The sequence below is a fragment of the Tamandua tetradactyla genome, chromosome 8, assembly GCF_023851605.1.
Source record: "Tamandua tetradactyla isolate mTamTet1 chromosome 8, mTamTet1.pri, whole genome shotgun sequence".
NCBI lineage: Eukaryota > Metazoa > Chordata > Mammalia > Pilosa > Myrmecophagidae > Tamandua > Tamandua tetradactyla.
The window spans coordinates 66212258-66225133 of NC_135334.1; the positions used below are offsets into that span (position 1 = coordinate 66212258).

At 33.7% G+C, this 12876-nt stretch overlaps 1 protein-coding gene across 4 annotated transcripts in view; it reads left to right on the plus strand.

Moving 5' to 3' along the window:
• Positions 1 to 12876, plus strand: part of NARS2 (asparaginyl-tRNA synthetase 2, mitochondrial) — a 199960-nt gene that overhangs the window by 164309 nt on the left and 22775 nt on the right. For 3 of the 4 annotated variants that reach the window (XM_077113453.1, XM_077113454.1, XM_077113455.1), the window contains 2 exons: positions 4690 to 4788; positions 4901 to 4938. In XM_077113453.1, the coding sequence (XP_076969568.1) occupies positions 4690 to 4788; positions 4901 to 4938 (137 nt within the window). The remainder of the gene's footprint in view (positions 1 to 4689; positions 4789 to 4900; positions 4939 to 12876) is intronic. The other variant, XM_077113456.1, reaches the window with a different exon arrangement.

The following is a 12876-nucleotide window of genomic DNA, read 5'->3' on the forward strand; positions in this document are numbered from 1 at the left end:
TACAGCTAGAAATAGTTTCTCTTAGCATTTTTGCCTACTATGCCTGTTGCACAGTTCTGCATTTTGCTGCTCATCCCCAGAGCAAAGTCAGAAGATAAAGGAGTGAGAAATGGAACTGTGAAACTCATTTCCATTGCAGATCATTAGTCACATCCTCAGTCCTACTATTGTTTGTAATTTTCAGATACCTTAGACAGTTGCTTTCTAATATTCTGTCCAGATATTTGTGTTCAGAGTATTAGAAAGAGAGGTATAGTGGGCTTACTCCAGCTTCACCAGTAGAGAAATAAAATGGATTAATTGTTATTTCTGCTTTTCCTTTTCAAATGTGTTCCAGCTTGGACAAGCCATTATATATTTATATAGTTACATAACTTTGTAATTGTATGAGTCTGTAGTCATGATGACCAGCATTCCAGACTTTCTGGTATAGAAATCTCAGGTAGATTTTATATATTCTATCCCTGTTGTAAGACTTTGTATCTTCATTTAAGGTTTGCAAATTCTGTTTCCTTTAGTGGTAGGCCAACACAAATAGTATATCATTTGGAGCAGTAGAGCTGGTTATTGCTCTTATAGAGCCAAATTATAGTCAATTGATTTCTGTCAGGGGAACAAAATCCCAACTAAATAATACTGTTTAGGAAAATTATTTGTTTCTGTGGGATTTCCTTCTAGGAAATCTTTTATATCTCCAGTTAATTTCTAACTCAGCAGAATTTTAAATTGTCACCTAAACTGAATATCAATTTTCTCTCATGTTAGAGGATTTATATGACAAAAAGGAATCTCCATGTTGGCCTTCATGAAGCTAATAATAAATAGAAGCTTAAGTCAGATAAGAATGAATATTTAATATTAATATTTAAGTTTTGCTGTCAAGGGATTTGCTGCTATTTTAGTTATTTATTTGTTACTCCCTGAGGGGTATTCAAGGCATACAGTGTTGAATGGTTTAAGTAATTAGAAGATAAACTTTTTTCTTAAAAATGGAAGGCATTCCATATGTTACAGTAAATAAGAAGCATTTTTATATATTTATTGGCCATTTGTGTTTCATTTGTAAAATATATTTTTTATGTCTTTGACTCCCATTGATTTAAAATACATTATTTGACTTTTTTCTTTTGATTTCTTTTCTTATATGGAAAAATAAAAATACTCTATAAAACAACAATAGCTGATTTATGTGGCTACAGAAAAAGAACTAAAATAATGGTCATTAAAAGCATATAAGTTAGGAGAGTGATCAAAATTAGAGTTTCTAAGATCCTCATATATGTATATTGGCCACTGTTTTTCTGTCAATAATAGTGTTGATAGTATTGGCTCCCACTTTGGGGCTTGTCCTGTTTTAATTTTCTGTTTCATTATTTTATGAATGGGAAGTTTTAAGTCAATGTAGTCAATCTTATGATTTTATTCAATATTTTATGCTGATTGAGATTTTAAAATAATTTCTTCCCTATACCAAAGTCATAAAATTTTCTCTAATAATCTTTGTCAGTATTAGAAAATAATCTTTCATATTTAAGTCATAAATCCATCTAGAATTGATTTTGTATTTGGCATGAGGCAGTAATTCTATCTCATTTTTCATATGTTGACTGCCAGTTTATAACAGCATATTGAATACTGCATCTTTTCATTACTGACTTGCAATGCCTGCCATATTAGATATCATGTTTTCATACCTGAATGGATCTGTTTTTGATATCTTCAGGCTGAATGTGTGCTATGCTGTTTTACTTACTATAGCCTGATAATAAGCCTTGATAACTTAGTAGTGTGAGTTTCCACATTGTTCTTCTTCTTGAGGGAAGTCTTGGCTATTTAGGGGCCTTTGCTTTTCAATATTATTTCAAATTTCTTTCACCAGATACATGAAACACCTTATTAAGGTATTGATTGGAGTTACATTGACTATAAATTAATTTAGGTCATTAGGAGATTGTCTGTTAATCGTATTGTTTTCCTGTTCATGAAAATTTGGCTATTAATTTAGATCTTCTTTAATTCCTTTCAATAAATGTTTATAATTTTTGCATTAGCACTGACTTTATTAGATTTATTTCTAGGTACCTTAAATATTATCATTGCTATTCTAACTGTAATATTTTGAAAATTAAATAACCTGTTGGTGGATTACAGAAATACAACTGACGTGTATATTAATCATAAATATGCATTTAAGCCTTTCATTTAGTTGTCTGTGAGTAATAAAAGATTATTTATCCCCCCAAAAACAGAATGGAAGGCAAAAATGTACTATCTACCTCCCACCCCCACCAAAAGTAATCTCCTGCTTCTGTTAATTTTCTTCCTTTTATAATTCTTTTCTGTGGAAATCATCATGATGAACAGCAATCTCTTAAATATTAAATTAGAATGTTATTACAAAATATTTTTTCCATCATGAATTATAAGTAGCTAAGTATTACTGTTTTAGTGCCATTGAGCATTTTTAAAAACATCTACAGGTAAAGCTGATTCTTCAGTTGTTTCTGTTTTCTTCAAATATATTTATAGCGCATAGTCTGAAAGTCAAGGTTAAAGAAGCCAATGAATTTTCTGTTCAAATGGAAATTTACAGCTCATGAAACATACCAATTTAACAACCCAAGTGGTCAAAGTCTTCATTTTTTAGATAGGTTTATTGTGTCCCTCAGCAGTATAGGCTTACAATCCAGTCTACCTGCCCTTTCTTTCCTCTCAATATGTTTCAGCTTTGTTTGATGATTGAAGGATATGACCCTTCATAAATCATTTAGTTACTTAGTGACTTTTTTATCTCACTATTGGATTAAAGGTAATATAGTCTCAAGGTAAAGAATTTTTCTTCCTTTTGTTTTTCTCTTGTCAAGTTATTCCTTAAATACCCCTTTCCATTGGATTCATCTGGTTTTCTTTATTTTCTCCTTCTACTAGTTTACAATTTATAGATTCTGTTTCTATATTTTAATGTTTATCTTACATTTTTTACATGAGTTCCTTTCACAGTTTAAAGTTAAACATCTTTCTCCTCAGAATACTAGAGCCTTAGAAATTTTGCCCTTTGCCTATTCTCTTCAATTTTATCTTTACTGTTGTCTAGTCTTTATGTATATCATGTAGATGTTTGTTTTTTTTTGTATGCTGTATGGCGGGGGTCACATTTCATCCTTTTTCCATGTGAGTATCCCATTATTGCAGCACCATTTGTTGCATTTTTGTTTGTTTTCTTGTTTGTTTTTGCTTTTAGGAAATGCATGGGCCAGAATCGAACCTGGGACTCCCTCATGGTGGGCGAGAATTCTACCACTGAACTACCCTTACACCCTCCACTACCCTTGTACCCCCATTGTCTAGTCTTTTGATTCCCATTTTCTCTTCCACCTTACATATTTTTTGTCCTATTTTACATTGTCAGTGCTTTAGATATCCACATAGTTACCTTTTTGTTTCTCCATTAAGATTGAAGCATCTTAAAATATATCTGTTTGTCACTGGTACATCATTTCTGTCTTATATCTGATATATGAAATTACTTCAGTAAACAGTTATGCCGTCACTGTGTTTCCAGCCTTGATAGGGTGTTCTTGTGATGCAACAAAGCAAAAGAAGATCCCTGACATTGAAGCAGTCTGTACTTTATAAATGTGTGTATCTTTCTGAGTATACCATTTGGAGGACGTAATATCTCATTAATTTCAAACCAGAATTTTAGTTTTGATTAAACAGGTGTTAGTGCATCAAAGGACATGTCCAAGAAAGCAAAAGGACACCTATAGGATGAGAAAAAGTAGTTGCAAGTTATATACCAGATAAGGGTTTAATATTCAGAATACATAAAGAACTCCTATAACTCAACAACAAAAAGACAAACAACCAACTAAAAAATGAGCAAAGCACTTGAATAGTCATTTCTCCAAAGAAGATATATAAAGGGCCAATGAGCACATGAAAAGATACTAAGCATCATTAGGGCAATGCAAATCAAAACCACAGTGAGATGCTACTTCTACCCAATAGGATGACTGTTATTAAAATTAGAAAATAACAAGCCTTAGGGAAGATGTGCGAAATTGGAAACTTCCTTCTTTGTTGTTGAAAATGTAGAATGGTGCAGCCACTGTGAAAATAGTTTGGTGATTCCTAAAATAGTTAAACATAGAATTACCATATGAACTAGAAATTCTATTCTTAGTGCTCTTAGGTATATATCCCAAAGAATTGGAAGTAGGTTTTAATAAGATACTTGTGTACCAAAGTTCATAGCAGCATTGTTCACAATAGCCGAAAGAAGGAAATCAAGCCAAATCTTATATGTGGTTTATTTCATTCAATCATTTAACAATCTTGTAAAACTGGTGCTACTATTATCCTGATTCTACAGGTAAGGAACTAGAATTTAGAGACATCTATCATTGTTAGCTGTATATTTGAAATCTTATTTTAATACCAGTATAACCAGTATTAATTCTAAGGTAAGATTCAAACATTTTCTTTCTTTTCCTCTCTCAGAAGAAGCTGAGATGGCTCCTATATTCAAAATGGAAAACCGAACTAATTTACTATAATTCATTCTGAAATTAAGAGGCCCAATGGATTTATAGTTGCTGAAAATCTAAAGGACAATCTTACAAAAGCCCTGAACATATTTCTCATACAAAGTAGCTTGTAAACCAATTCTGTGTCATTTCTCTGAAGGTTATGGAGGGACTTTTCAAGACTGCAACAATAATGGTTCTCTCAAATTGTTCTGAAGATGTTGAACTCTGTCACAGATTCATAGCTCCTGGCCAAAAGGTAATTAGTTTTGTGATTAAAGTAGAAAACATCTACTTTTAAAATATGTTAATTATTTATAATGATTATAATTGTAATTAATAATTGCTCTTTTTTCTTTTTTATCACCAAGGACAGATTAGAACATATGCTAAAAAACAACTTTTTAATGTAAGTAGACATTATGCTTTCAATGAACTTTGTTCATATTTTATCATTATCATCCTGTATTGTTATTTCTTGTTTGTGTATCTGCTTACCAGATCCCCAAGACTTGAGGCAAGACCATGTTTTTTTGTCTGGTTCATGATTACTAATCACTGTTTTATAAATAAATAAATATTTAAATCTTATCAAGATAAGCAGGCATAGTAATTATTAACTATATAACCAGAATTCAAATTAGAACTAACTTTAGTAATCAAAATTTGGCCTGATTTTAAAAAGTTTTTTTGTAAATACATGTATATATATATATATGTGATGTCTGCCCCTCAGTTTTTCTCTTTTTCAGTATTCTTTCTTTTTCTTCTCTATCTTTACTTGCTAAAATCTAGTAATATATCCTTGTCATGTTTTTTAACCTCTGATTTTAAATCTAAAGATCTGTGTTTTAAGTAAAACATAATTATTGCTTCATTTCCACAATAATCCTAATTCGAGTAATACTTGATACAGGACTGTTGTTTATTCTACTAACTGTGTTAATCAGGCTGTGCCTTTACATAATTTATTATAAAACACACATTTGTTATGGAAAAGCACAATAAACAACCACTTCTTATATAAAGCTAAGTATTCAGGGTACTTATAATGTGTATAGGAAGTAAGTTTGATATTCAGAAGAATAGAATATTCTTCCTGATCATAAGTTGGTGCCATGCTTCACCTGCTCTCTTTAGGTTTAGGAAGCTTTTGTTCCCAGAGGAGTAAAGGGTTCAACCTATCCTTTAGGAGAAGAATATCAGACAGTTGACAAATTCAATTGAGATGAGAATTTCAGGTGTTTGAGGTAGGCTACAAGTTCAAAAGTAAGGAGCTATTGAGTCTGAATAAGTAGTAAAGCAACAAGAATTGTATTAGAAAAGGATATAGTCAGGGCCCTGTTATAGAAACTTGAAGGACAGTGATGTACAAGTGAAGGTTTTTCAGGGTTTTTTCTTTCACTTTAATAAATGTTTATTGACCATTATGTGCCAGAAATTTTTTTAGAATCTAAATGTTGTCTCAGAGTAGTGAACAAAGCAGATAAAGTTCCCTGTCTTCATTGAGCTTATATTCTGGTAGAGGTGATAGACAAAAAACAAATAAGTAAAATGTATGGTCTATGAGAATGATAAATACTAAGGGGAAAAAACGAGCAGAGAAGGAAGGTATGAAGGAGTGAAGAGACGGTAATTTTAGATTGTGTGGTCAGTGAAAATCTCACTCAGGTGATTTTTGAGTAAAGATCTAAAGTGAAAGAACTACCTATACGCATATGGGAGAGAATATTCTAAGTAGTGGGAATAGAAAATCCCCAGGCCCTAAAATTGGAACATGCCTAGCATGTTAAAGTAATAATGAAGAGTGAATAAGGAGAGAGAATAACGAAAAATTAAAGTAAAAAAGGAGGAGTAAGGAGAAAAAATCATGTGACGCCTTGTAGGTCACTATGAGAAATTTCCTTTTTTCTTTAGTGAAATGGGGAAGCCATTGAAGGGTTCTGAGAAGAGGGCTGACATGATCTGACTTGGGTTTAACAGGATCACTCTGGTTACTTATTGAGTACAAGTTATAGCAGAACAAGAGTGGGAGAAGAAAACCTTAGGAGGTGTTACAGTCGTCTAGATGAGAGTTAATGGTGGGTTAGACCAAGATGATGGCCGTGAAGGTAGAGAGCCGTTGTCCTATTCTGTAATTATTTTAAAGATAGAGCAAACAGAATTTGCTCAGGGTGAGAAAGAGATAAATGCATCAAGGGTAACTTGAAGACTTTTGTCTTATAAAACTGGGAAAAAAAAGAGTTCCCATTAACTGAGATTGGAAAAGCTATGAGTAGCAGCATTGTTTTTGGGGAGAATTGGGAGGAAGAGCAGATGGATATCAGAAGCTCAGACATGTTAAGATTGAGATTCTTTCCAGGTATCTAATTGTAGATGTTGGGTAGGCAATTGAATATGCAGGCCTGGAATTTACAGGAGAGTTCTGGGCATGAGCATATTAATAAAAGTAGTAATTAAGTAGATGAAAAGAAGTAAGTTGGGCCTCCCAGGGAGTCTGTGCTCCTGACAGAAAGAAGATTACAGTTATCTAACTCCAATCTAATGAATAAGATCCAAGAAGGTAAAAATAATATCCAACATTTATTGAGTATTTACTGTGTCCTGACAGTGATCAACTTTACATGTATTAGTAGTTCATTTTATCTTTATAACAACTCTGTGAGTACTTACGTTTATAGAAAGTCTAAGGCTCAAAGAGATTAAGCAAGTAAGAGATGAAATGGGGATTCAAACCCATGTTTACATATTTACTTTACATATTTGAAAGGGCACTGATATGATGTTAGAGTAGTTGTAGCTCCACCACTATCCTTGACCCTTAAGTACCACTTAACTTTTGTGTCTTGTAGCTCTTGTCTGTAAGATGAATTTGGGAAATGACTTTATGGGCTGTGCCTTTTCAGTCATTGCTGTCATCATCATTCTTCATTCTCCACAGCACGAATCATAATTGTGGGTTTAATTTTTATGTGTATTTTTTTGTCTATCAATTCCATTAGGTCAGGAACTGTATTTATTTTGCTTATTATTATACCCCCCTTTGCACAGTGCCTCTAATAGTTACTCAGAAAAATAATTATTGAATAAGTGGATGAGTGAAGAAATGAATGATACTTTCTTTTTGAGTAACTGTGGAGATGAAAGTATTCTCCTTTAGGCTGGTCCTCATACTGAGGTCTCTTCTTCGTTCACTTCACTCTTTACTATAGGCATTGAATATAGTGTACTATGATTTGGTACATAGTACATGGTACATAGGAGCTGGATTCTACTCCTAGCTCCACTACATATTAGCCATTCATTCGAACCAGGAGTCTGTCTGGCAGGCAAGAATTCTGCCACTGAGCCCCCAGTGTACCGTCCCCATTCATTTATTTTTTCAACAAGTATTTATTGACTGCTTTCTGTGAGTTGAATACCTTGCTAATCAGTAGCGAAGATAGATGTAGATTATTTCTTCTGTGGAGTTTGCGTAATAGTAAATTTATTAACTTGATTAATAATAAGCAGCATAGGGAGTTTACTGAGAACTTTCTCTGCTTTAGCCTAGGCTTTAGGTATGGAGAAACAAAGTAAGTCTTCACTGAGAATTTGCAATCATAGTCTGCCCTTTAATGGGTCTAGAGTTTGAATTTATATTTTCTGTGTGGTCCAAGAATCCTCAAGTCAGGCAATTAAAATGAAAGGTTGGTTTGGGTTAATATTAACCCTGAAGTACCAGTAGAAGCAAATACAAAACCAATCTTAAGGATGTAAACCTCAACCCAAGTGTTACATTATTCCCCAAAATAAACAATGCTGAAGATAATCCTAGAGTTCAAACACTGAAACACACAAGGAAACAACCTACCACATATGAGAAAAATGAATGCAACAAACAGCATGATTAAACCCCCCAGGAGGTTCAAATAATGACAAAAAAATAAAAAAATAGTATCTTCAGATTGTTGCAGTTTAGAACTAACATACTGAGTGCACAACCTGTAAAACTAAAGAGGCATGATCATAGTTAAAGTGTTTTAGTCCTTGTGTTCTTTGGAAGGAAGGTAGAGATACTAATTTGAGACTTGTTAAATTGGCTATACAAGTTAACATTTTAAGAGTAGTCACTAAATAGTAGATGGTGGTGATAAGAATGTTAAATTAATCTCTTCGGGGTATTGAGAAATAGTGTATTTGATGCCCCTCTTTTCCACCTTGTCATCCATCTCTCTCCCTCTGACACATACACGCACTCACACACACCCTGCTTCACAGTCTTTAAGACATTGGCTCTGAAATTCCTGACTATATAGGTGTAGTTGAATCTGTCTTTGAGTTAGTCCTTAAAAAAAAAGAAAAGGAACACAAGGGGAAGATAGCAAAATGAAGAAACTTGTCCTTGTAGATTCCACTGTTTTTAATCCATGTGGCATCACCATATGATTTGTATTCTTTTGAGTAAATTATAGTACTGGCTATAATGGTTTGGTATGGAAATATATTCAAGTGGCTTGTATAGTAGTTGAATTTATTTTCTATAAAGCAGAAATAGAAATAAATTATTTTACATTTCCTTTATAGTATTAAAATTTTGAAAATATAGAGTACTTATTTATTTGCTTTTAATTTATCTATGTGATTTTGAGACAAAGAATGCTATTAAAGATATCTTTAGCTTAGCAGTTTTACTCTAACAGCTTCAGAACTAATTTTCTTCATTCAACAATGAATAATTGGAAAGATGAAGGTAGTCTGATGCAGTGTCACAATGTCTTTTCCTCCTTTCCTCAAAACACTTTTGAAATTGTTTCTGGGGAGGAGAAAAAATATTATTCTCTGTATATCAAGAAAAATTAGTAGAGAATTGATGAAGACCTTTAAGAATATAAAGTGTCATAGCTATAATTTTAACTTGAAGGCTCTGCTTCAAATTAAAGTATAGGAGAAGTAGGGTAGAATACCCAAAACAATGGAATATTTAGAGATGAGAGTCATTTTTCCTTTATAATTAAACAGTAACGTACCAGAGTACAAAATCCTAGTGCTTTCCATTTTGGCTCTTCTATTTCTCAGTATAATGGATAGATCATATCAAATAATTGATGGAATAGAACAAAAGAATGTCTAAACAGAAAAGATCTTTAGGCAATATAATCCAATCTCCTTATTTTACAAATAAAAATATTTAATTTTTTCATGTTTATTTAGTACATTGCAAAATTTTTAAAAATTCTTTCACTGAGGTGAAGTGATTTATATAGCTAATAGAGTCAGAGGGAAAACCGAGAGGCCATGATATTTTCTTTTGATTATGAAACTCGAAATGGTTTAGGCATTATCTTAGCAGTTAAAAGTGTAGACTCTAGAACCAGCAGATCAAGATTTACTATTTACTATATGACTAGTAGTAATGTAGTTATTACATGACTAATCTTCAGCACGGTATTTATGCTCACTAAGCTTCATTTCCATTCTATAAAATAATAATTTTTAAATTACTACTACTACTACCACCACTACTACTGTGGCTATTATTTAATATGAGTTTTTAATTTGAATAAAACATTCATTTTAGGAAAAATACCTGTTACTCAAAACAGCTGTAGGGAGAGGGGTTATTTGTATTTTCCTATTAGTTACTATAGTTATGAACTTCTTTTTTGCATCAGAGAATAAGTTTGACCTGTGTAAGTTATTTTGTGAGCCCAAGGGCCTTCACAAAGTTTGTAGTTTTTTGTTTGTTTTAGATTTTTAATTATCCAAAATATTCTTGCAGAGAACAAAGGAAAACTGACATTTTATGGGTAGTACTTATGGGCATAAATTGGTAAAACCCTGTACTAGGGAAGTAATTAGTCAGTATCTTTCAAACTATATCAAAATTGTAAATGTATATACCCTCTGATTCAACAGTTCCGCTTTTTCCGTGTACAAAATTAGTATGTAAGAATTGTTTGTAATCGCAAAAATGATGTATATGTACTCATGATTTGTAATAAATTTGGAAACAGCTAAAATAACCATTAATAGACTAATTATGATACATCAAAAAATTGGATATTATATAATATTTCAAAAAATGAAGGGGCCCTTTGTACACTGATATGGTAAGATCTGCAATGTCTGTTATTAAGAAAAGGTATAAAAGAGTATTTAAGGTATGCTGCCATCTATAAAAATAGAACCAATATTAATATTTGGTTATAGATGTCCTCTGGAAGAATATTACAAGAAACCTATAACAGTAATTGTGAGTGAGGAGAAGAACTAGGAGGGACAAGGTAGAAGGGAGATACTTTGTCTTTTATAGATCATGATTCTGTTTTTAACTTATACGCTTTCTCTTTTATCGTGATTCTGTTTTTAACTTACACAATTAAATTAAAACAAATCCTTGGGTTGGCTTACTTTAGACTTGAGGGTTTCTTACTGAGGAAACCAACAGTACTTTTCTAAATGGTCTTACGGTGCTTGGATTATTTTCTAAAGTCCTTATCATGACCTGGAAAACCCTCTATGACTTGACCTCTGACTCCCTTTCCTATCTGATTTCCTGACATTTTCCCCCTTACTCCATATGGTCTAGACACATTCACTGTGGTGGTTTGGAGCAGTAGCTTCACAGAAAAAAATGTTCTTAAATTTAATCCGGTCCTGTGAATGTGAACCCACTGTAGGTAGGACTTTCTGATGAGGTTACTTCAGTTAAATGTGGCCAACCAATCAGGCCAACCAATCCTTAAATCTATTACTGGAATCTTTTATAAGTAAATTTCAAACAGAGAGAGAGAGAAAGCTATGAGAAGTAAGCAGCTGAAATTCGTCAAAATCTGGAAGAAAATGGAGAGACCAGGAAAGGCCATCACATACATTGCCATGTGACAGAAGAGCCAAGGACCAAGGATTGCGTGCGCCCAGGCCCAACTGGTCTTTTGGAAGGAAGCATCAACTTGATAACACCTTGATTTGGACTTTTTTCTAGCTTCAAAGCCATAAACTAATAAATTTCCATCGTTTAAGCCAACCCATTGCATGCTATTTGGTTGAGCAGCCAAAGAAACTAAAACAGCAGAGTGTGGTGCTGCTATTGTAAATATCAAAAGAATACAAAAATGGTTTGGAATTGGGTAATGGGTAAAAGCAGGGAGAATTGTGGGGTGCTTAATAGAAAAAGCCCAGAATGCTTTGAAGATAACCATTGGTAAAAATATGGATGCTAAAGTTTCTTCTTATGAGGTCTTAGAAGGAAATGACTAATGTGTTATTGAAAACTGGAGGAAGGGTGATCCTTGTTCTAAAGTGGCTGGTAACTTGGTGAAATTGAGTTCTGATGTCAGATGTTTGGCAGAACTTGAGCAGTGAACTTGGGTATTTAACTAAGGAGCTTCCCAAGCTTAGTGTGGAAAGTGCAGCCTGGTTTCTCCTTACGGTTTATAGTAAAATATTAGAGGAAAGCGGTAAACTGAGAAGTGAATTCTTCAGCACAAAGAAACCAGAAGTTGATGGTTTGGAAAAGTCTGAGTCTATCCAGATAATGTTTTCTGAGACCAGGACCAGAAGTGGCTCTACAGGAACCTCCTGGGCTTCCTTATAGTGTCCCAATGTGAAAGTTTAATTAAACATAGAACCTGTCATCCATTTCAGTGGAAGTCAGGATTGGAAATTCAGTTAGGAAAGATCTATGAAAAGTCCTATTGTCTTTTGGTTTGGATCCCTTTGAACTATATGTAAAGCTCACAAGTTTTTTGCAAATATTTATGAGTAGAACCACTGCCAGCTTGAACTGAAAAGAAACAGACGAGTCAAACTGAAGGAAGATTGACTTCAAGAGCAGAACTATGGAAGCTGAGGTCTGGACCAAAGATATCTCCTCAGACAAAGAAAGCAGGCCTACCCTGTACCTGAAGGATGCAGTCTTTGCACCCCATTGTTCAGGGATCATGCTGCCACCCCAGTATTCAGAGAGCGTGGGACCTGTGGCCCAGTTGTTGTAGAGAGCCCAACCACCATCCCATTGCTGGGAATGAATAGGTCCTTTACCCCAGTATTTCAGGAGACCATGACTGCTGTGCAGGCATTTAGAAGGGGTGGGGCTGCTATTCCATCAGTCTTGAATGGCCAAACATCAATCCATAGATGACTCTCAGACCTTGAAATCTAATGGAGGTTTGCCCTGCTGGGCTTCAGAATTGTTTGGGGCCCCTTATTTTCCTTCCAGTTTCTCCCTTTTGGAATGGAAATGTCTATCCTATGCCTGTCCTTCTATTGTAAATTTGAAGCAGGTAACTTATTTTCTAAATTTCACAGGTCCACAGACAAAAGGGAATTATGCCTTAGGACAGACCACACCTGTAATTGCTTT